The following is a 25223-nucleotide window of genomic DNA, read 5'->3' on the forward strand; positions in this document are numbered from 1 at the left end:
ATAGGTCAGTCAAACTTTAATAATATATTAAAAACCAGCGTTCTAACAACTCTGTTCACTCCCAAAATGTACGCAAATGTGCAATCACAAACATACGTATATCAACATGGACAGAGCTGCGTGAAAAAAGCCACCCGGCCTCTTCGCGTAAACTTAAACTTACCTTAACCACTCGCTCATCTTTTCTTCATCCATCCCTTCGAGTTAGCTTTTATGATGACGCCGGCTGGAAAGGTCTCTTTTGGCAAGGTCTTCCTTTTGAATATCACCATGGGTGGAAGTTTCTGGCCATTAGCATGGCAAGCTAGAACCACAGTGAAGGATGACTTCTCATTCCCTGTGGTGCGAATATTCACCGTACGTGCTCCCGTTATATCCACAGTGCGGTTCACAGGAATATCAGTTGCTGTGAAATAGTAATCCGTGTGCGGATGGAGAGATTGCGTCTTTTCATGAACCGGATCCCTGACGCTTAGTAGGAGCCATTTTGTGGTCTTTACAGATGTAAACACACAAAGGAAATGAAACGTACGGTATATCCGCGCGCTTTTTCTTCTTCTACGCGGGCGGGTGGTTGCTTACAGTAGAAGAAGAAGCGCTTCCTGTTCTATGGGGGCGGGTGCTTACCTTGGCGGTTGCTTGCGTAGAAGAAGAAGCGCTTCCTGTTCTACCGGGAAAAAAGATGGCGGCTGTTTACCGAAGTTGCGAGATCGAAACTTTATGAAAATGAATCGTAATATTAATCCATATATAAAGCGCACCGGGTTAAAAGCCGCACTGTCAGCTTTTGAGTAAATTTGTGGTTTTTAGGTGCGGCTAATAGTGCGGAAAATACGGTAGTTCTTTCTTTCTTCACATTGTTGTTGGAGTGCCACCTCCCACCACCAGAGGGACTCATCATCTTAAATGAATGGATACAATCACATTCCCGGCTGATACAAAAGCAAATTCCTAATGTATATATTATTTCCCAGAATACATTTGCTTATTTTAGATTAAAAAGTAATTTTGCTTTGGTTTTATAAAAAAAAAATATGAATCTTTAATCTTATCTGAATCGTGTTGATGGTTGACTTTTCTCTCGCAAAAATATTACTTACTGAAAGTACTTGTTCTCTGAAAATTGAGGACTTTATTCTTGTAAGTTTGTAACTTTATTTGCGACTCTTGTACACAATGAAGTCGCTTCGTCGCCTTAAGTCGTCTTCCGTGTGTTGCAGGATGATGTGGGCAGCTGGAGCTGTGGCGGCCATGTCCAGCATCACATTCCCAGCCATCAGCGCCATCGTGTCCCGCAACGCCGATCCTGACCAACAAGGTCTACACTGCAAAAAACAAAGTTGTCTGGATTACCCGGAATGCTGTTTGACCCATGTATTGTAATGCTCCAGGTGTGGTCCAGGGCATGATCACGGGCATCCGAGGCCTGTGCAACGGTTTGGGCCCGGCGCTCTACGGCTTCGTCTTCTACCTTTTCCACGTGGAGCTAACCGACACGGACGGCTCAGAGAAAGGTGCCAAATCCAACATGGCGAACCCCACAGATGAGGTGAGCCTTCGCAAACTGCCTGTAAATTTGCTTAATAGTCATCCTTGTTGTCGGAAACTAACTATAGAATCAAATCAAATCAACTTTATTTATAAAGCACATTTAAAATTGACCACAGTGGTAGCCAAAGTGCTGTACAATTGGCAGGTTAAAAGATAACACAAGAAAAACGAGCAAACACAACACAAACAGAGCACGATAAAAAAACAAACAAACCAAAAAAAACCAGAGAAACGGGTTCACAGCAGGTGCATTATGGGACGCCATAGCAGGATGGAGATCACAAGTGTTAAAGGCCAGGGAATAAAAGTTTGTTTTTAAGAGCGATTTAAAAACAGTAAGAGAGGAGGCCAAAAGAGAGAAAGTCACAGTAACAACTAGGGATGTCCCGATCCAGGTTTTTGCACTTCCGATCCGATACCGATATTGTTTTTGCATTTCCGATCCGATACCGATACTGACCGATACTGGCCTATCCGAGCATGTATTAAAGTTTGAAGTTATTTAGCCTACTTAGTTGTCAGAATCATGTTGAAAAGGGTTTTAGTACTCTTGATAACAACTAGCCAGCTGAATTAGGGGAGTTTGAATAATACACAATGGTTGGTAACAAGAAACTGACCTGTTTATTCAAGGATAAACACAAAATAGACAAAATTATACATGACAAACAGAAATGGCATCATTGAACTAGGGCTGGGCGATATGGCCTTTTTTTAATATTGCGATATTTTAAGGCCATATTGCGATACACGATATATATCTCGATATTTTGCCTTAGCCTTGAATGAACACTTGATGCATATAATCACAGCAGTATGATGATTCTATGTGTTTTGATTGATTGATTGAGACTTTTATTAGTAGGTTGCACAGTGAAGTACATATTCTGTACAATTGACCACTAAATGGTAACACCCCAATAAGTTTTTCAACTTGTTTAAGACGGGGTCCACTTAAATTGATTCATGATACAGATAAATACTATCAGATATATACTATCATCATAATACAGTCATCACACAAGATAATCACATTGAATTATTTACATTATTTATAATCCAGGGTGTGGAGGGGGGCGCCGGATGTAAGTGTCAAAAAGACAGCCAAAAGAGTTTGATATGAGAATAAATCTAAAGTTAAAATATAGGGTAGAAATGCACCCATTTGCAGGAAATGTAGTCTTGATTTTCAAAATGTTCTTTCAAGGCTTGCATGTCTACATTAAAACATTCTTCTTCATACTGCATTAATATATGCTACTTTTAAACTTTCATGCAGAGAAGGAAATCACAACTAAAAAAATCACAAATTTTTTCATACGGTGTTGATGTGGAAATTTTTGCCATTTTGATGGTGTGGAGTCTGGACGTGTGGCACCGAATGGAGATAAGCGTCTCGACAGACGTCACAATATTTGAACAATGATGACGAAAACTGTTGTCTCTGTCGTGTCCGTGTGTCGAAAATTGTTATGCGCTTATTTTTTTATTTGATTTTGTGCGTGGCATAGATTTGCTATGCGCAGAGGACGCTTGAGCAGGCGCGCACCTTAGCGGCTGCGCTAGCATCACAGCTAACGTTAGCCATGCCGCTACCTCGCTCTCTGCTGGGAGAGGACGTATACGTATGTGACGTATGACGTGACAGTATGTGACGTGTGTACGAAGGTGCGCTCGCTGTCTGTGAGAGGGAGACACAGGAAAGTGTGTGAAGAGCCTGTCGTGTAATGCCAGCAGCTAAAAGCAACTGCGTGAGAATTGTGGATGTGTTGAAGGTGTGCTGGAAAATGCGGACCGGAAATTACGGAGCAGCAGAAAAGTGGAATGTATTATTTAAATAGGTGCCTTTGGAAAACACGGACCGGAGGTTTTTTTTAAACTGGATCTGGATCAGCATTATCCCATGCCTTGCCGATACGCAATTTTTGGCAAATATCGTATCGGGACATCCCTAGTAACAACTAAGTCTAGGTCTAAGCAAACCTTTCAGCGTAAAAAACATAAAAAGTAACTTCTTAGCACGAAGTGGTACATATACAATATACATTTTCCTATTAATCATTTATGAAGGAGAAATAAATAAACAGGCTTTCCTACACGTCCTAAAATGCAACCTGGAGCTCTGCCAACTATCTGTCATTCAGCTACAGATGTAGGAGTTATGTTTGATCATTTTGTTTGTCTTCAGCAAATAAGCTTACCCAGCATTGCTGTTAAGATGTAGCTCACATAGTTATGCTAGTGTTGCTAACTTTCCACTTCTTAATGTTACATTGTTGTATGTGATATCAAGCGGTAGAATCTTAGTTAAGAAAACCCATTGAGATCAACATCTCTTTCCCAAGGTGACCTGGCCAAGAGGTCAACAGCACATGTCACAGAGCAGTTTCAGAAAAGTCTTACGTTAAAACGTACATTTTAAAATACATAAAAGAGAAGTGTAAAACAATAAAGATTTACACCTTTTAAAAACACAGGCACTGTGCAAACCTCTCGCTGTCTGTCCCTCAGGACAGAACGAAAGTAGTTCAGTGAGTTTCAGTTTGGTCTGCAATGCCTTCCATGCCAGAGGGGCAGCAATGCTAAAAGCTCTTTTGCCAAATTCAGTCCGTACATGAGGAACATACAAATTGTTAGAACGTAATGCATAAGAGCTGTTTTTTCTTTGTAACAAAGTACACAAGTATGGAGGCATTAAACCTAAAAGAGCCTTATGAATGATAGTCAGCCAATGTGTGTATCTGAAGATAAGTCTGACTTCATAAACAGGTGACAATGGTGGGTGAGACTACGACAGCCAGTAAGAAATCTTTGTGTTGAGTGAAGAACAGTGTCCAAGGACTGGAGGCATTTAGATGAAGCACTAAAATAAAGCACGTCTCCATAAGCAGTTACAAGCAAGATAGTCGCTGTCACCAATTTCTTTCTGACTTTAAGAGAGAAGCAGTTTTTATTTCTAAAAAAGAAACCAAGCTTTACCCTAAGCTTAGAGACCAAGTTGTTAATATGGGCTTTAAAAGAAAACTTCTGGTCAAGAGTAAAACCCAAGTACTTGTAATTTAAGACCTCTATAGGGTTTCCATTTGATGTTACAATTGGAGATGTCCGATAATATCGACCAATAAATGCTTTAAAATGTAATATCGGAAATTATCGGTATCTGTTTCATAAAGTAAAATGTATGACTTTTTAAAACGCCGCTATACAAAGTGGTACACAGACGTAGGGAAAAGTACGGAGTGCTGATAAACCTTAAAGGCACTGCTTTTGCGAGCCGGCCCAATCACATATCTACGGCTTCTCACACACACCAGTGAATGCCATACAGGTCATGCTGAGGGTGGCCGTATAAACAACTTTAACACTGTTACAAATATGCGCCACACTGTAAACCCACACCAAACAAGAATGACAAACACATTTCGGGAGAACATCCGCACCGTAACACAACATGAACACAACAGAACAAATACCCAGAACCCCTTGCAGCACTAACTCTTCCGAGACGCTACAATATACACCCCCAGGGAGTGCATGTCCCAAATTCCAAGCTGCTATTTTGAGGCATGTTAAAAAAAATAATGCACTTTGTGACTTCAATAATAAATATGGCAGTGCCATGTTGGCATTTTTTTTCCATAACTTGAGTTGATTTATTTTGGAAAACCTTGTTACATTGTTTAATGCATCCAGCGGGGCATCACAACAAAATTAGGCATAATAATGTGTCAATTCCACGACTGTATAGATCGGTATCGGTTGATATCGGAATCGGTAATTAAGAGTTGGACAATATCGGATATCGGCAAAAAAGCCATTATCGGACATCTCCAGTTACAATACTTGAAATATTTTCCAGTAGCACCCTTGAATGAGAGAAAACCATTACCTTGCTTGTATCTGTATTTAAAACCAATTTAAGATGAAATAAGTGGATAGGATATGACATGTGTTACATTGGACAAGTGCAGATGTAAATCAAGTACACAATAATGCTTCTTGGAGGCACACTCCCCATTAGCATTAATGCTGCAGACACACAAAGCATGGTCTTCCCAATAGGGCTTACTAAAAGCTAGGGGTGTAACAGTACGTGTATTTGGATTGAACTGTTTCGGTACGGGGGTTTCGGTTCGGTTCGGAGGTGTACCGAACGAGTTTCCACACGGATATATTAAGTAGCGTAACGCACGTTGCGTAAACAATGCACACCGAGGCACAACACACGGTAGTGTGTTGTGCCTCGGTGTGCATTGTTTACACAACGTGCGTTACATTTGAGCCCGTTAGCTGCTAGCATGCCGTTAACGGGCTACGATAGACTGACCATACGTCCTCTTTTCACCGGACATGTCCTCTTTTGCGGAGCTGTCAGGGCGGAGATCCTTAAATGCCTCAAATGTCCGGCATTTTGAGTTAGTGTTGCGTGTATTTTAGATGTACGTTCAGGGTTAAGAAGGGGTTAAAAACAAAACAAATTGTGTGCGCAGCAGCATTGGTGAGGAAGGGGCAGAGACAGAGAGAGAGAGAGAGTTATGATAAACGTGCATGCGTCGCCAGGCTCTGCTTTTCATCCATAGATTTATCACATTTAATTTTTTATTATCTATAACAGGGGTGTCAAAAGTGTGCCCCCGGAGGCCATTTGCAGCCCACAGCTAATGTTTTAAAAGCCCACGGCACATTCTAAAAATACTATTGAAATAAACACAAACATTCACAAAAGTGAAATAAAAAAGCTTAAAGGTTAAATGTAATTTAGAAAAAGTTGCAATGTTGACTAATAAAACAAAGCTGGTTTTTTTTCTTTCAAACTGTCATTGCTCAAAACATAATATTGAATCAAAATCAATGTTATTATGAATTATTGACCTATCCAAGGTTCCCATTACTTCACATGAAATATTCCACTAAGGAAAATATTTTTGGTGGAAGATTTTGCAAATTTAGTAAATAATAACCCAAAAATGTATATTTTGTTGTTTTCTTACTGTACCGAAAATGAACCCGAACCGTGACCTCTAAACCGAGGTACGTACCGAACCGAAATTTTTGTGTACTGTTACACCCCTACTAAAACCACTTTTAGGCTGTCTGACTAATACACTTGCAACACTGTTGTGCTAACTTTTTTAAACATTTAAATTTGTTGAACAGTTTTATAATGCGGGTCCTTTAGCTTGGACAATACAGGTAAAAGCCAGTAAATTAGAATATTTTGGAAAAACTTGATTTATTTCAGTAATTGCATTCAAAAGGTGTAACTTGTACATTATATTTATTCATTGCGCACAGACTGATGCATTCAAATGTTTATTTCATTTAATTTTGATGATTTGAAGTGGCAACAAATGAAAATCCAAAATTCCGTGTGTCACAAAATTAGAATATTACTTAAGGCTAATACAAAAAAGGGATTTTTAGAAATGTTGGCCAACTGAAAAGTATGAAAATGAAAAATATGAGCATGTACAATACTCAATACTTGGTTGGAGCTCCTTTTGCCTCAATTACTGCGTTAATGCGGCGTGGCATGGAGTCGATGAGTTTCTGGCACTGCTCAGGTGTTATGAGAGCCCAGGTTGCTCTGATAGTGGCCTTCAACTCTTCTGCGTTTTTGGGTCTGGCATTCTGCATCTTCCTTTTCACAATACCCCACAGATTTTCTATGGGGCTAAGGTCAGGGGAGTTGGCGGGCCAATTTAGAACAGAAATACCATGGTCCGTAAACCAGGCACTGGTAGATTTTGCGCTGTGTGCAGGCGCCAAGTCCTGTTGGAACTTGAAATCTCCATCTCCATAGAGCAGGTCAGCAGCAGGAAGCATGAAGTGCTCTAAAACTTGCTGGTAGACGGCTGCGTTGACCCTGGATCTCAGGAAACAGAGTGGACCGACACCAGCAGATGACATGGCACCCCAAACCATCACCCAACCATGCAAATGTTGCATTTCCTTTGGAAATCGAGGTCCCGGAGTCTGGAGGAAGACAGGAGAGGCACAGGATCCACGTTGCCTGAAGTCTAGTGTAAAGTTTCCACCATCAGTGATGGTTTGGGGTGCCATGTCATCTGCTGGTGTCGGTCCACTCTGTTTCCTGAGATCCAGGGTCAACGCAGCCGTCTACCAGCAAGTTTTAGAGCACTTCATGCTTCCTGCTGCTGACCTGCTCTATGGAGATGGAGATTTCAAGTTCCAACAGGACTTGGCGCCTGCACACAGCGCAAAATCTACCCGTGCCTGGTTTACGGACCATGGTATTTCTGTTCTAAATTGGCCCGCCAACTCCCCTGACCTTAGCCCCATAGAAAATCTGTGGGGTATTGTGAAAAGGAAGATGCAGAATGCCAGACCCAAAAACACAGAAGAGTTGAAGGCCACTATCAGAGCAACCTGGGCTCTCATAACACCTGAGCAGTGCCAGAAACTCATCGACTCCATGCCACGCCGCATTAACGCAGTAATTGAGGCAAAAGGAGCTCCAACCAAGTATTGGGTATTGTACATGCTCATATTTTTCATTTTCATACTTTTCAGTTGGCCAACATTTCTAAAAATCCCTTTTTTGTATTAGCCTTAAGTAATATTCTAATTTTGTGACACACGGAATTTTGGATATTCATTTGTTGCCACTTCAAATCATCAAAATTAAATGAAATAAACATTTGAATGCATCAGTCTGTGTGCAATGAATAAATATAATGTACAAGTTTTTCAAAATATTCTAATTTACTGGCTTTTACCTGTAATCTTTGAAAATAAGGCATTAATTACTCAATGAAAAGTGGTGCTTTGCGGGTGCCCAACTCCGGAAGGAGTGAGGAATGGTGACGACTCCCACTTATTTGTATAGAGATGTGATGACAGAAGTCCCCATCCTGTCATTTGCGTGTCCTGTTAAGTTGTGGAAGTGCCACTGGGATGGGACACTTTGCGTTACTATGGCCATCTCGCTACGGGTCAAGGAGAGGAGTGAGAATAACGCGTGCACGTGCCGTGCAATTCCTGTCATCCCTCCAGAGCGCCATCATCCCGGGCCCCCCCTTCCTGTTCGGCGCCTGCTCCGTGCTGCTCTCCCTGCTGGTGGCGCTCTTCATCCCCGAGCACACGGGGCCCGGCGCGCGGCCCGGCGCCTACAAGAAGCACAGCAACGGGGCACAGAGTCACTCCCACAGCCCGCAAGGCAGCGGCGCCGAGGGCAAGGAGCCGCTGTTGGAGGACAGTAGTGTATAGCCTCAGCAGCCGGGGGGGCGAGGGCGGGGCTTAGCCCCCCCAGCCCCCCCCTTATGTCACAATTTCATTATGTGAAGACTTGTCCTGTGCAGCACAAGCAGGACTCTGAAGAAGAAGAAGAAGAAGAGCGTGTGTCCACTTTCTCTTTTTTGGGCCGCGGTGTGTTCTCACTTGGCCACTCCCCCTTTCTGGAGCAAGCGTTACTAACTTTTTATCGCGGAAGTCCAAAAAGCAGACCACTCTTTCTGTCCTTCACACGTGCATACAGAGACCACTTTATCAGCTCCACACTTTTTCTTTGTGTTCACCATTCAAATTTAGCTTTTTTTTTGTCATTACGGTTTTATTACAACAAACAAACGTTGCCTTGAAGTGACCTAATATAAATACGAACATGTAATTGCAGAGATGTATGGACATTACACAACCTGTATGACGACCGCGGTCTGAGAAGGCTGTAATCTGATGCTATTGCTCCCATCGGAGCTCTTACGAGCTTTTCTTTTTCCTTCTCATCGCTGTGTGTCGCCATCATTTTTTTTTTAATTATGGCAAAAATAATTAGGTTTAAAAACAACTAAATAGTTCCTGTGGTGCTCATATTATTTGGCCCATTTCTGGGATACTTTGAAGCTCTGCTGTATACTCTTTGTTAGGATGGCATCGACCTAACTGCAGTTACTGTGCCAGTCAGTAGGTGGCGGCAGTCTGCTGCAGGATTACAACCATCTCAATTTCCCCCCAAAAAAAGTCTCAAGTGCATTTCAGCCCACACATCACTTAGCCAACACTTCCTTACTTCACTGTAAACATTAGTGCCAATTTTCTTCTTTTGTGTGTGTGTGTGTGTGTGTTGAGTGATTTTGATTTCCTGGTCATGATGTCTTAAATTTTCTGTCTCCAGATTTAATACTATTTTTTTTTTAATGTCCGTATCTATAAATATGTATAACCTTTTTAAAGAAAACATTTTAGGAATCCCGACGATTTAAACAGGCGTCCGTCTCTTTTCACGCAACAAGCATTTCACGTTGGTTAACATTTTTCTTTAAAAAGTCAGCGAAAGTTCCAAACTTATGTACATCTTTTTATTTTATTTACAATAAATATTTGAATATCACCTTTTAAAATCCCCACACTGGACCAAACTGGGCTCCGTCAACGGTGTCGATTTGCCCTGCCCCCCTTTTTCAGAGTTGACTGTAGTAGATGTGCGACCTTTGACCCATTTGCTGAACGGGTCGCAGCGCCGCCGGGACTTTCTGTCGCCATGGTTGCGCCGTACAAGGAAACAGGAAGTGTGTGCACGTACCTGCTGGCGTTACATTTTTTTAAAGACCATGTATTTTGTGGCCTCTCTTCCCCCTCTCTCTATCTCTCTGTGCCTAAAATCAGCCAAGAAACGAGAAGGACGACATTAAGTCAAGGTGGTTATTATGTAAATATGGGAAACTAATGAAACTATTTATTAAAGGTTTATTGTACAATTAAAGCTTTGGACTTTGCGTCTTTGATTTTTCGCAGGATTTTTGAAACAAGGCGAAACATGTGGCGCTTCACTCTAGCTTGGGCTCTTTAGCGCCGCCCTAGTGGCTCCCTGCAGGTTTCTGCAGGAGGACAAACATGACACAAACCTTCCTAATTGTTAGAAATTCCACTGTTTGTATTAAACATGCTTCACTAATGAGAGTATTTGGCGAGCGCTGCTTTGTCCTTCTAATGTTGGCGGTCCTTGAACTCATCGTAGTTTGTTTACATGTGCGACGTTCTCCGACGCTGCCACAGAAAGGCGTGTTTTATGCCACTCCCTTTGTCTCGTTTTGTCCACCAAATGTTTTATACTGTGCGTGAATGCACAAAAGTGAGCTTTGTTGATGTCATTGACTTGTGTGGAGTGCCAATCAGGCATACTTGGTCATCCATTGCATTCGGTCTCCCCTAGAGGGGGGTGGGTGGGTTACCCACATATGCGGTCCTCTCCAAGGTTTCTCATAGTCATTCACATCGACGTCCCACTGGGGTGAGTTTTTCCTTGCCCTTATGTGGGCTTTGTACCGAGGATGTCGTTGTGGCTTGTGCAGCCCTTTGAGACACTTGTGATTTAGGGCTATATAAATAAACATTGATTGATTGATTGATCGTAGTTTGTTTACATGTGCGACTTCAACAGAAAGGCGTGTTTTATGCCACTCCTTCTTTGTCTCGTTTTGTCCACCAAATGTTTTATACTGTGCGTGAATGCACAAAAGTGAGCTTTGTTGATGTCATTGACTTGTGTGGAGTGCCAATCAGGCATACTTGGTCAGTATAGCTCGGTTGGTAGAGTGGCCATGCCAGCAACTTGAGGGTTCCAGGTTCGATCCCCTCTTCTGCCAACCTAGTCACTGCCGTTGTGTCCTTGGGCAAGACACTTTACCCACCTGCTCCCAGTGCCACACACATCGCATGCGGCTCTTAAACGCCGCCCTAGTGGCTCCCTGCAGATTTTTAAAAAATGTATGAAAATGGAAAAAAAATTGGGGGGGAAATATATTTTTTGTTTGAATATGACACAAACCTTCCTAATTGTTAGAAATTCCACTGTTTATATTAAACATGCTTCACTAGTGAGAGTATTTGGCGAGCGCTGTTTTGTCCTTCTAATGTTGGCGGTCCTTGAACTCATCGTAGTTTGTTTACAGTGCGACGTTCTCCGACGCTGCCACAGAAAGGCGGGTTTTATGCCACTCCTTTTGTCTCGTTTTGTCCACCAAATGTTTTATACTGTGCGTGAATGCACAAAAGTGAGCTTTGTTGATGTCATTGACTTGTGTGGAGTGCCAATCAGGCATACTTGGTCAGTATAGCTCGGTTGGTAGAGTGGCCATGCCAGCAACTTGAGGGTTCCAGGTTCGATCCCCTCTTCTGCCAACCTAGTCACTGCCGTTGTGTCCTTGGGCAAGACATTTTACCCACCTGCTCCCAGTGCCACACACATCGCATGCGGCTCTTAAGCGCCGCCCTAGTGGCTCCCTGCAGATTTTTTAAAAATGTATGAAAATGGAAAAAAAATTGGGGGGGAAATATATTTTTTGTTTGAATATGACACAAACCTTCTTAATTGTTAGAAATTCCACTGTTTGTATTAAACATGCTTCACTAATGAGAGTTTTTGGCGAGCGCTGTTTTGTCCTTCTAATGTTGGCGGTCCTTGAACTCATCGTAGTTTGTTTACATGTGCGACTTTCTCCGACGCTGCCACAGAAAGGCGTGTTTTATGCCACTCCTTTGTCTCGTTTTGTCCACCAAATGTTTTATACTGTGCGTGAATGCACAAAAGTGAGCTTTGTTGATGTCATTGACTTGTGTGGAGTTCCAATCAGGCATACTTGGTCATCCATTGCATTCGGTCTCCCCTAGAGGGGGGTGGGTGGGTTACCCACATATGCGGTCCTCTCCAAGGTTTCTCATAGTCATTCACATCGACGTCCCACTGGGGTGAGTTTTTCCTTGCCCTTATGTGGGCTTTGTACCGAGGATGTCGTTGTGGCTTGTGCAGCCCTTTGAGACACTTGTGATTTAGGGCTATATAAATAAACATTGATTGATTGATTGATTGATCGTAGTTTGTTTACATGTGCGACTTCAACAGAAAGGCGACTTCAACAGAAAGGCGTGTTTTATGCCACTCCTTCTTTGTCTCGTTTTGTCCACCCAATGTTTTATACTGTGCGTGAATTCACAAAAGTGAGCTTTGTTGACTTGTGTGGAGTGCCAATCAGGCATACTTGGTCGGTATAGCTCGGTTGGTAGAGTGGCCATGCCAGCAACTTGAGGGTTACAGGTTCGATCCCCTCTTCTGCCAACCTAGTCACTGCCGTTGTGTCCTTGGGCAAGACACTTTACCCACCTGCTCCCAGTGCCACACACATCGCATGCGGCTCTTAAGCGCCGCCCTAGTGGCTCCCTGCAGATTTTTAAAAAATGTATGAAAATGGAAAAAAAATTGGGGGGGGGAATATATTTTTTGTTTGAATATGACACAAACCTTCTTAATTTTTAGAAATTCCACTGTTTATATTAAACATGCTTCACTAATGAGAGTATTTGGCGAGCGCTGTTTTGTCCTTCTAATGTTGGCGGTCCTTGAACTCATCGTAGTTTGTTTACATGTGCGACTTCAACAGAAAGGCATGTTTTATGCCACTCCTTTGCCTCGTTTTGTCCACCAAATGTTTTATACTGTGCGTGAGTGCACAAAAGTGAGATTTGTTAATGTCATTGACTTGTGTGGAGTGCCAATCAGGCACACTTGGTCGGTATAGCCCGGTTGGTACACTGCAAAAATTCAGTGTTCAAAAACAAGTAAGAAAAAATACAAAAATGAGGGGTATTTTATTTGAACTAAGCAAAATTATCTGCCAAAAGAACAAGAAAATTCAGCTTGTCAAGACTTTCCAAAACAAGTCAAATTAGCTAACTTCAATGAACCCAAAAATAGCTTAAAATAAGTATATTCTCACTAATAACAAGTGCACTTTTCTTGGTAGAAAAAAAGACCTTTTTGCTCAATATGTTGAAAAATATTCTTAAATGAAGTAAATGCTAGTGCCATTATCTTGACATAATGATATGCGCTCGGCATTATGATTTTTTTTTTCATGCTTGAAGTAAGAAATTATGACTTTAAAAAAGTAGTTTTATACTTGTGAGTGTTGATGACACAGCTTTGCAACACTTGATATTCTAGTTTCAAGCATGTTTTACTCAATATAGGTCATCAAATCTCAGCAACAAGCTGTAATATCTTACTGAGATCATTTAGGACCAAAACACTTAAAACAAGTAAAACACTCTAACATAAAATCTGCTTAGTGAGAAGAATTATCTTATCAGACAGAAAATAAGCAAATATCACCCTTATTTGAGATATTTCATTTTACTTAGATTTCACTTTTTGCAGTGTAGAGTGGCCATGCCAGCAACTTGAGGGTTCCAGGTTCAATCCCCTCTTCTGCCAACCTAGTCACTGCCGTTGTGTCCTTGGGCAAGACACTTTACCCACCTGCTCCCAGTACCACACACACCGGTTTAAAAATGTAACTTAGATATTGGCTTTCACTATGTAAGGCGCTTTGAGTCACTAAAGAAAAGCGCTAAATAAATATACCGTATTTTTCAGAGTATAAGTCGCACCGGCCGAAAATGCATAATAAAGAAGAAGAAAAAACATATAAGTCGCATTTTTGGGGGAAATGTATTTGATAAAAGCCAACAGCAAGAATAGACATTTGAAAGGCAATTTAAAATAAATCAATAATAGTGAACAACAGGCTGAATAAGTGTACGTTATATGAGGCATAAATAACCAACTGGTATGTTAACGTAACATATTATGGTAAGAGTCATTCAAATAACTATAACATATAGAACATGCTATACGTTTACCAAACAATCTGTCACTCCTAATCGCTAAATCCCATGAAATCTTATACGTCTAGTCTCTTACGTGAATGAGATCAATAATATTATAATGTGTTAATCATTTCACACATAAGTCGCTCCTGAGTATAAGTCGCACCCCCAACCAAACTATGAAAAAAAAAACTGCGACTTATAGTCCGAAAAATACGGTAAATCGCACTAGAGTATAAGTCGCATTTTTTGGGGGACATTTTTCGCCAGTCCCTTACAAGTTTCTCGCTTACTCCAAACTTTCTTTCTGCTGCTCGATTGCCGTTCTCTGCTGCATATTTGACTACATCCAGCTTGTAACCTGCAGTATATGATTTCCTTTTCGGTGCCATTTTTGTTCAGCCCTTCTCAGTTTTTATAAGTTACCGCCAATGTTGAAATGATACATTTTCATAGGTACGGAAGTAGTAACAGGTAGCATCTTTTTTTTACACAATGCACTTCTGCCATCACCCGCCCCCGCCAAATTTTTATTGGTTGACGTTTGTGTGTGACGATTGCTGATATACGCCGAGTCCAGGGGTCGGCAACCTCTACCAATCAAAGAGCCATTTTGACCAGTTTCACAAATTACAGATAACAATGGGAGCCACAAAATTTAAAATGAAATAACACTTCATAAAAAGTATTTTTTTTGCTTTGTGCTATGTATAAACCACTGAAACCAGGGGTCTCAGACACGCTGCCCACAGCAAGGCATACTTGGTCAATAACCACACAGGTCACACTGAGGGTGGCCGTATAAACAACTTTTAACACTGTTACAAATATGCGCCACACTGTGAACCCACACCAAACAAGAATGACAAACACATTTCGGGAGAACATCTGCACCGTAACACAACATAAACACAACAGAGCAAATACCCAGAATCCCATGCAGCCCTAACTCTTCCGGGCTACATTATACACCCCCGCTACCAAACCCCGCCCACCTCAACCGACGCACAGAGGGGGAGGTGGTGTTGATGTGTGAGGGAGCAGGGTTGGGGTGGGGGCGGGTAAGTAAGCTTCTGAGTCGCATCAGAGTGATCAAAGAGCCGCATGTGGCTCCGGAGCTGCGGGTTGCCGATTCCTGGCCTAGTCTCTTACTTGAGATAAATAATATTATTTGATATTTTTATATATGTATTATTTATGATATTTTATTTGAACATCTCTGCGCTGCTGACCCGTCTCCGCTCGGGATGGTGTCCTGCTGGCCCCGCTATGGACTGGACTCTTAGTATTATGTTGGATCCACTATGGACTGGACTCTCACAATATTATGTCAGACCCACTCGACATCCATTGCTTTCGGTCTCCCCTAGAGGGGGGGGGGTTACCCACATATGCGGTCCTCTCCAAGGTTTCTCATAGTCATTCACATCGACGTCCCACTGGGGTGAGTTTTTCCTTGCCCTTATGTGGGCTTTGTACCGAGGATGTCGTTGTGGCTTGTGCAGCCCTTTGAGACACTTGTGATTTAGGGCTATATAAATAAACGATTGATTGATTGATTGATATTTTATGCTAGTGTGTTAATAATTTCACACATAAGTCGCTCCTGAGTATAAGTCGCACCCCGGGCCAAACTATGAAAAAAAACTGCGACTTGTAGTCCGAAAGATACGGTAATTCACGTCACTTCACTTCACTGCATGAGTGCGAGCTAATCAATGCTAACATGCTATTTAGGCTAGCTGTATGTACATATTGCATCAGGTATTTCTGAGCTCATTTAATTTCCTTTACTTAATATAAATTAAATACCGTGTATTTAATTTATATTTGCATGTCTCATGACACATTATCCGTATGTAATCTTGGCTGCATTTCTTGATAGTTGTGTGTGTGCCATGATGTTCCAGACCACAGCAAACTTTACCCAGCTTGCAGTTTTTGTGTTTAACGTGGACACACACATCTATCTATACCTTTGGCCATTCTAAGCCAGTCATTTCCAGGAGTTATCTCACCCTTTGAGAAGCCTCAATTTGACTAATGTGTTCCAATGTTGTAATGATGCGTAAATTAAATATTACATTTCAATATGTCTGTCAACCAACATTTGCATATTCATTTTGATAGTAGGCTGTAATAGCTAATATAGACACTTACATCATGCCTTCATTATAACACTTATATAAGACTTATTTTTTTGCGGCTCCAGACAGATCTCTTTTTGTATTTGTGGTCCAATATGACTCTGAATATTTTGGGTTGCTCTAGCTCAGGGGTCGGCAACCCGCGGCTCTAGAGCCGCATCTTTAGCGCCGCCCTAGTGGCTCACTGGAGCTTTTTAAAAAATGTATGAAAAATAGAAAAAGTTGAGGGGGGGAAAAAAAAAATGTTTGATTTAGTATGGTTTCTGTAGGAGGACAAACATCAGAATCAGAATCAGAATCAGAATCAGCTTTATTGTCATTACGCAAGGTAACGAGATTGAGGCCATTCCATACAGTGCGATGTGTGCATGCTAGAAAAACAATGTGCAATATATAAAAATTTAAAAAATGTAGAAGTGCAATGAATATGGTGTGAAATGAATATATACATGAAAAAACAAAACAAAAACAGGGTGATTGGTGGAATGGGTTATTGCACCGAAGAGAAGGCAGTTATGAGGGACAATGGGGCAGTCCGTTCAGGATGGTTATGGCCCTGGGGAAGAAGCTGTTCTTTAGACTGTTTGTTTTGGTTTTAATGCACCTGTAGCGCTTCCCAGAGGGCAGCAGGTGGAACAGGTCAGAGCCAGGGTGGGTGCTGTCCTTGATGATGGCACTGGCTCTGTTGAGGCAGCGGGAGGTGTAGATGTCCGTCAGAGAGGGGAGAGGGCGGCCGATGATCTTCTGAGCCGTCTTGACCACTCTTTGCAGCCTCTCCCTGTCTGCTGCAGTGCAGCTGCCGTACCATACCGTAATACAGTAGGTCAGCAGGCTCTCGATGGACGAGCGGTAGAAGGTCAGCAGCAGGTCAGGCTTCAGGTTGTACTTCCCGAGGACTCTAAGGAAGTGTAGCCGCTGCTGAGCCTTCTTGATGATTGATGTGGTGTTGACTGTCCAGGAGAAGTCATTAGAGATGTGGACTCCAAGGTACCTGAAGGTGTGGACCCTCTCTACACGCTCGCCGTTGATGTAGAGGGGGGCAGGGTCGGTGCTGCTCCTCCTGAAGTCGACGATGATCTCTCTGGTCTTGCTGGTGTTGAGAGCGAGGTTGTTCTCCGAAGACCAGGCCGTCAGCTTCAGGACCTCCTCTCTGTAGGCAGCCTCGTCACCCCTGGAGATGAGCCCGACCACTGTGGTATCGTCGGCAAACTTGACGGTAAGGTTGTCACTGTGGGTCGGACTGCAGGCATGGGTGTAAAGGCAGTAGAGGAGGGGGCTCAGCACACAGCCCTGTGGGGAGCCGATGCTCAGCGTGCGGGAGGATGAGAGGTGCGAGCCAAGTCTCACATTCTGGGGTCGGTCCGTTAGGAAGTCCCTTATCCAGGCGTTTGTGAGAGGGGGGAGGCCAAGAGTGTCCAGTTTATTGCAGAGTCTGTCCGGGATTATTGTATTGAAGGCAGAGCTATAGTCCACAGAGAGCATCCGGACGTAGCTCTGCTGCTGCTCCAGGTGGTTGAGCATGACACAAACCTCCCTAATTGTTATAAAGCACACTGTTTATATTAAACATGCTTCACTGATTTGAGTATTTGGCGAGCGCCGTTTTGTCCTACTAATTTTTGCAGTCCTTGAACTCACCTTAGTTTGTTTACATGTATAATTTTCAAGGACGTGTTTTATGCCACTTCTTTTTCTGTCTCATGTTGTCCACTAAACTTTTAACGTTGTGCATGAATCCACAAAGGTGAGTTTTGTTGATGTTATTGACTTGTGTGGAGTGCTAATCAGACATATTTGGTCACTGCATGACTAAGCTAATCGATGCTAACATGCTATTTAGGCTAGCTATATGTACATATTGCATCATTATGCCTCATTTGTAGCTATATTTGAGCTCATTTAGTTTCCTTTAAGTCATATTAATTCAATTTACATCTCATGACACACTATCTGTATGTAATATGGCTTTTAATTTTTTGCGGCTCCAGACAGATTTGTTTTTGTATTTTTGGTCCAATAGGCGAGGGCGGACCTACGTCACTTCCGCCTGCCAATCCCCTAGCAACGCGGTCGCCATATTGAATTCGTTGAAAACAAACCAGCTCACAGCGAACACAGCATTGACAGAAAAGGCATTTAACGAGGTTTCACGGCATTTTAAACTGTTCTAAATGGCGTATGATTATGTAAATAGTCTTTCCAGTGAGGCTAGGTTAAGATACGAGTTAAAATGTTCTGTAGTTGGATTAAACGACTGCCCTTACCGCCTTCCAGCAGATGCGTGGACTGATAATCCTACACAATGGCCGGACATGGAATTTGGAAATCTTTATGTCTACCTCACAAGCGCACCAGGTCGGTTGTTAGCTTCGGTTGTTATATAACGAATAAATCACATAAAAATGGTTAAATCACCCAAGGTATGTTGATAAATGATAATAAGGATGACACGGTGGCTACCGGTATCTGTATATTTATTATATCTGTAGAGAGCTCATTCAAATTCAGTTCAGTATTATGATTTATTATTTGCTGAATTACTGGAAATAGCCTTTATACCGTATGTTATTGTTGTGCAACAACAACAACTTCAGCTGTCGAACGTTATTCAGTAAAAATTCAACGGGTTCAACATTAGCATGGACGGTATAGCCAAGTTGTGGTTAAGAAGGTGGATTTTTGTTCCTTATATTTACCAGAAACGAAGTGATCCGAACACACGACCCGGGATTTCGGGGGACTCCAGTGAGAACCGTCCTCGTTTTCCCGGTGTAAAGCTGCGAGCCATTCGTCTCGTCTCTGTGGGGCTTTTAGCACGCTTTGGCAGAACAAAATACGACCTTTGTGTTCCCTGTTTCCGGTTGTGGTTTGCACAACCAAAAACAACACCGTTTTTTGGCATTTTGGAGGCAGAATGACGGGTTTAATCAGCGCAGGTCGACAGGTTAAAGAGTAATGGCGACGGTTTGTTTTCAACGCCAGTCAGGTTGCTATGGCTCGAAGAACCCGTATGTAGCTCAGTTGCCCGGATGTCGGCCCTGCCCTATAAGGCTCTTTCAACATTTTGGGTTGCCGACCCCTGCTCTAGCTGAATATTTGATTAAACTGCTTTTTTTTTTTTTAAAGCAAAACCAACCTCTCTTACCTGGTGGGGTTTATGTCTATTTGAGATCCTCATAAGTTCTGAAAATGTGACATCAAACCGCGGAGGTATACAACGCAGCTATTTATAAACCGATCTTTCCCTCTTCCAGACTTGCTCCAAACAAGCCCTTTGGAATTTTAGACTGCAGTTACGTCATTTGCCTTCGTTACATCAGCCAATATCTCCACACATGCTAGAACTTTACCCCAAGAGCTGAGCTTGGCTCGACTCTGCCATTTTTATTCAGTTGCCAATAACTTCCTTATTTTCCTTGACCCTCTTGTTCAAAATCCTATGCACCGTTTGGACCGAAGAACCACAAGGAAATACGATCCTGACCTAATATTGAAGGGGTCATGACTAATAACACTTCCTCGTGGACTACGTAACATGTCATGTGCTTCTTTGGTCAAAATTTGCATAGATTGTGTTACAGATCCTTTTCAAGTGGCTTACATGCCTCCACTTGGACTAGTTTATAGCGCCTCCATATGGATATTTTATGTATTTTTTACCTAAATCAAGCTTTTTCAAGAATACAAATGGCTAAATGAATATAAAATATAAATGATACACTGGTATTGACCGCTAGATGAGACCAAACCAATCAGCGCACACTAGAGATGCGCGGTTTGCGGACACAACCGCGGAGTCCGCGGATTATCCGCGGGTCGGGCGGTTGAAATAAAAAAAAAATTAGATTTTATCCGCGGGTCGGGCGGTTGAAATTAAAAAAAATTTGATTTTAAATAGATTCAGGCGGGTGGCAGTTAAACCAATTCGGAAATATATATACATAGTTAAATGTTGTTACCCACATACGAAAAACGAGCAGGCACCACACAACAGAAGAAGAAAAAAAAAAGAGATGGCAACGCCGGCAGCAAACGTGGTACGCGACAAACTAAAAAAGGGAATACTAAAGACCAGGGGAAAAAAAGGCCAGAAAAGTTCAGCGTGGACTCGTTTTTATGAGGTTGTAAATCAGGATGATAGTAATGCCGGCTACGTGATTTGCAAGAGCTGCGACGCTGTTTATGTCTACGACAGTCACAAAACCGGGACATCTAACATGGTGCATCACATTTGTGCAAAACCCCGAACCGCCACAAACACCCTGAGCATGAGCAGTTTCGTCCGCCGTGATCCCAGAAGAGTGCCACAGGATGTTAAAACAAGATAGAACGCAGCTGCCTGCAGCAGTTTGAGTGGCGCGAGCGCGCTTGGAGGCCGGTGCGCTCAGCGCGGCTCCCAGATGATTGCGCACTAGTGTGCGTCTGGGCCGTGACAGCGTGGCACGCATTGAATGTCTCTGCTGCATTGGATCAGTCTCCTTTCTTTAACAGGCAAAAGCTTTATAACCTCACTAATGCCTTGCATCGTCTATATTAGATATATAACAACGGGGGGATGGCGGGCGGGTGCGGTTTTGATTAAATGTTAGTTCGGGTGGATGCGGATGGTTGACGACTTTTGTGATGCGGTTGCGGATTAAATAATTGCCTATCCGGGCATCTCTAGCGCACACGTTCAGTGTCGTGGCCACTGCTTGGTGCAGTTTTTGGTGACTAAAATGTGTTATTGCATGTTTTGAGGGCTCTCACTGTTAAAAAATAGTTTTTAGAGGTTTGTAGACATGTTTTTTTTATGTTCTGTGAAACTATTTTATTTCTAATTCAGTGTTTTTCAACGTTTTTTGAGCCAAGGGACATTTTTTGCGTTAAAAAATTGCGGAGGCAAGAAATCATTAAAAAAGGAAACTCAGTTGACAGTAAAAAGTGGTTGGATATGACTTTAAAGCATAACCAAGCATGCATCAATATAGCTCTTGTCTCAAAGTAGGTGTACTGTCACCACCTGTCACATCACACTCTGACTTATTTGGACTTTTTTGCTGTTTTCCTGTGTGTAGTGTTTTACTTCTTGTCTTGCGCTCCTATTTTGGTGGCTTTTTCTTTATTTTTTATATTTTCCTGTAGCAGTTTCATGTCTTCCTTTGAGCGATATTTCCTGCATCTACTTTGTTTTAGCAATCAAGAATATTTCAGTTGTTTTTATCCTTCTTTGTGGGTGACATTGTTGATTGTCATGTCATGTTCGGATGTACATTGTGGACGCCGTCTTTGCTCCACAGTAAGTCTTTGCTGTCGTCCAGCATTCTGTTTTTGTTGACTTTGTAGCCAGTTCAGTTTTAGTTTTGTTCTGCATAGCCTTCCAGACTTGCTCCAAACAAGCCGTTTGGAATTTTAGACTGCAGTTACGTCATTTGCCTTCGTTACATCAGCCAATATCTCCACACATGCGAGAACTTTACCCATAAAGAGCTGAGCTTGGCTCGACTCTGCCATTTTTATTCAGTTGCCAATAAGTTCCTTCTTTTCCTTGACCCTCTTGTTCAAATCCTATGCACCGTTTGGACCGAAGAACCACAAGGAAATACGATCCTAATATTGAAGGGGTCATGACTTATCATAACACTTCCTCGTGGACTACGTAACACGTCATGTGCTTCTTTGGTCAAAATTTGCATAGATTGTGTTACAGATCCTTTTCAAGTGGCTTGGTATGCCATTTTGTTTTATTTACATGCCTCCACTTGGACTAGTTTTTAGCGCTTCCATATGGATATTCTATGTATTTTAGACTTCCTTTTTATTGTCTTTCAAATTTTAACTTTACAGTACAGATAAGAACAAAATTTTGTTGCATTAGCTCATGGTAGTGCAGGATAAAAGAGCAATAAGGTGCATATATAAATAATAAATAGATTACTGTACAGATAAATATATTGCACTTTTGCATATGCATCCAGGTTTATGGATGTATGTTATATTGTCTTTATATTCCAGCCACTTAATCCGTTTTGGGGGGGGAATTGAGGGGATTATTATGATGCGTTCAAGAGTCTTCCGGCCTGAGGGAAGAAGCTGTTACAGAACCTGGAGGTTCTGCTTCGGAGGCTGCGGAACCTCTTTCTAGAGTCCAGCAGTTGAAAACAGTCCTTGGTGGGGGTGGGAGGAGTCTCTGCAGATTTTCTGAGCCCTGGTCAGGCAGCGGCTTTTTGCCATCTCTAAATCAAGCGTTTTCAAGAATACAAATGGCTAAATGAATATAAAATATAAATGATACACTGGTATTGACCGCTAGATGAGACCAAACCAATCAGAGCACACGTTCAGTGTCGTGGCCACTGCTTGGTGCAGTTTTTGGTGACTAAAATGTGTTATTGCATGTTTTGAGGGCTCTCACTGTTAAAAAATAGTTTTTAGAGGTTTGTAGACATGGGTTTTTTTTTATGTTCTGTGAAACTATTTTATTTCTAATTCAGTGTTTTTCAACCTTTTTTGAGGCCAAGGGACATTTTTTGCGTTAATAAATTGCGGAGGCACACCACCAGCAGAAATCATTAAAAAAGGAAACTCAGTTGACGGTAAAAAGTGGTTGGATATGACTTTAAAGCATAACCAAGCATGCATCAATATAGCTCTTGTCTCAATGTAGGTGTACTGTCACCACCTGTCACATCACACCCTGACTTATTTGGAGTCTGTGTGTAGTGTTTTAGTCTTTTTCTTTATTTTTTATATTTTCCTGTAGCAGTTTCATGTCTTCCTTTGAGCGATATTTCCCGCATCTACTTGGTTTTAGCAATCAAGAATATTTCAGTTGTTTTTATCCTATATTGTTGATTGTTATGTCATGTTCGGATGTACTTTGTGGACGCCGTCTTTGCTCCACAGTAAGTCTTTGCTGTCGTCCAGCATTCTGTTTTTGTTTCCTTTGTAGCCAGTTCAGTTTTAGTTTTGTTCCGCATAGCCTTCCCTAAGCTTCAATGCCTTTTCTTAGGGGCACTCACCTTTTGTTTATTTTTGGTTTAAGCATTAGATACCTTTTTACCTGCACACTGCCTCCCGCTGTTTCCCACATCTACAAAGCAATTTGTCAAGACTTGGACTATGGCTACGCAAATTACTGCGAGGATTGCTTTCCCTGGATGCAAACGACTTGACTGGACATCGGATGAAGGTAAAGACATGTTTAATTTCTATCAAAAGTGGAGAACAAACTTGGCTATGAAAACAATCAACTAGAACTTGGGCAGAAACTATGGACATGAAACAAAAACACTTACTGTGGCATGAGCGGAGCATGAAATTAACATCAGCATGAACTATGATATACAAGATTCTCATGGGTAGCATGGGTAACAGAGGTAATGTCGCCAGGCCGACTGCCTGGCAACTACAAGCTTAAATAATAAGGACATGATTAATGACAGGTGCGTGAGTCCGAACGTGAAACAGGTGAAACTAATGGTCGTCATGGTGACAAGGCAAGGGAGTGAAAACAGGAACTAAAAAGAGTCCAAAAACCAAACAGAACATAGCCAAACAAAAACAGGATCAAAAGACATGACACAATTAGCTACGAGCTGCCACCTACTGATATGGAAGAGTATTACACGGTTACTCTGCCGAGCTCTAGACCGCACCGACACTCAACAACAACACATCATTTGCAGACTATAATTACTGCTTTGCTAAAAATATTTTTAACCCAAATAGGTGAAATTAGATCATCTCTCACGGCACACCAGACTGTATTTCACGGTCGCGGCACAGTGGTTGAAAAACACTGCTCTAATTAATGATTCCTACTTGGTGGAAGTTCAACATCCGGCCCCGAACCAATTAACTGATAAACGAAGGTTTACTGCATTAATTTAGAACTTTTTTTTTTTTTTTTAAAGCAGGGACTAACACAAAAAAGTAGCAAAGGTCTACATATTTGCTGTTTTTATTTTTTTATTTTGACAAATATTACTTAGCAAACACAGTCTAGAACATGTTAGTCAGGAAGAGAATATGACGTAAAAAAAGAAGAAAGAAAGAAATCAGGAAAAGGGCAAATATTACCCCAAAAATATGTCAATTTATACAACCATTTGACTTCTTAATCATATATTTTATCTTAAAATTGAGCCAATGTATGAATTATTGTGAGCTTAATGATTTTTTTTTTTAAATACTCAAACCTTTAAAATACAAATTTAATTTTTTTTTTTAAGTATATATTAATACAAATATTTATAAACATACATATATTAATTCATGAAATATTTAAGAATAGACTAAACCAGGGGAGTCTAACTAATTTTAGATGGGGGGCCACATGGAGAAAAATCTACTCCCAAGTACGTTTGACACCCCTGGACTAAACTATGATGACATCATGGAAAACCGGTAACGTTTGTCATAAAAATTACTTTTTTTGGTCTTTAATTATTTCTGTTATTTGCTGCCCTGCGTAGACATTTCATTATTACCATTTTTAAAATGTATGAAATTGAGTGTACTCAGCCCTTACGCGTTGCCACGGAAACGGCAAAAGCGAAGTATGAGCCAGCAATAATAGTGTTCCGCATATAGCAACATGTAACGCTGCAGACGGGACATACTGTTAGCACCATTTGTGTTGTTACATCATGTGACTTACTACTCAGCTCCTGATTGGTCGCTCAGGTCCACTCAGTATTATGTGATGATGCAAGCAAAGTGTCCCAGCAGGTGTTGACCTTGGAGACAGACCATAATAATATTAACATTATTAATGTTAAGACTCTTACGCCTAATCTGTGGCCGCTGTTGCGTTATAATCCCTCCAGTCTGAACACGGGTTACCTAACCTGAAGCCGCCATAACAACACAACACGTGTTAAAAGTAAGATTATCCACCACTCAACTAGTCTTGTGTGT

At 41.7% G+C, this 25223-nt stretch overlaps 1 protein-coding gene across 1 annotated transcript in view; it reads left to right on the plus strand.

Moving 5' to 3' along the window:
* Positions 1-10273, plus strand: part of mfsd14a2 (major facilitator superfamily domain containing 14A2) — a 50263-nt gene extending 39990 nt beyond the window's left edge. Inside the window, exons 10-12 of the mRNA XM_061978801.1 lie at positions 1221-1318; positions 1392-1549; positions 8569-10273. Coding sequence (XP_061834785.1) covers positions 1221-1318; positions 1392-1549; positions 8569-8781 — 469 coding nt within the window. The 3' untranslated portion in view covers positions 8782-10273. The remainder of the gene's footprint in view (positions 1-1220; positions 1319-1391; positions 1550-8568) is intronic.
* Positions 10274-25223: the final 14950 nt, after the last annotated feature.

The sequence above is a fragment of the Nerophis lumbriciformis genome, linkage group LG19 (genome assembly GCF_033978685.3).
Source record: "Nerophis lumbriciformis linkage group LG19, RoL_Nlum_v2.1, whole genome shotgun sequence".
NCBI classification, from domain to species: domain Eukaryota; kingdom Metazoa; phylum Chordata; class Actinopteri; order Syngnathiformes; family Syngnathidae; genus Nerophis; species Nerophis lumbriciformis.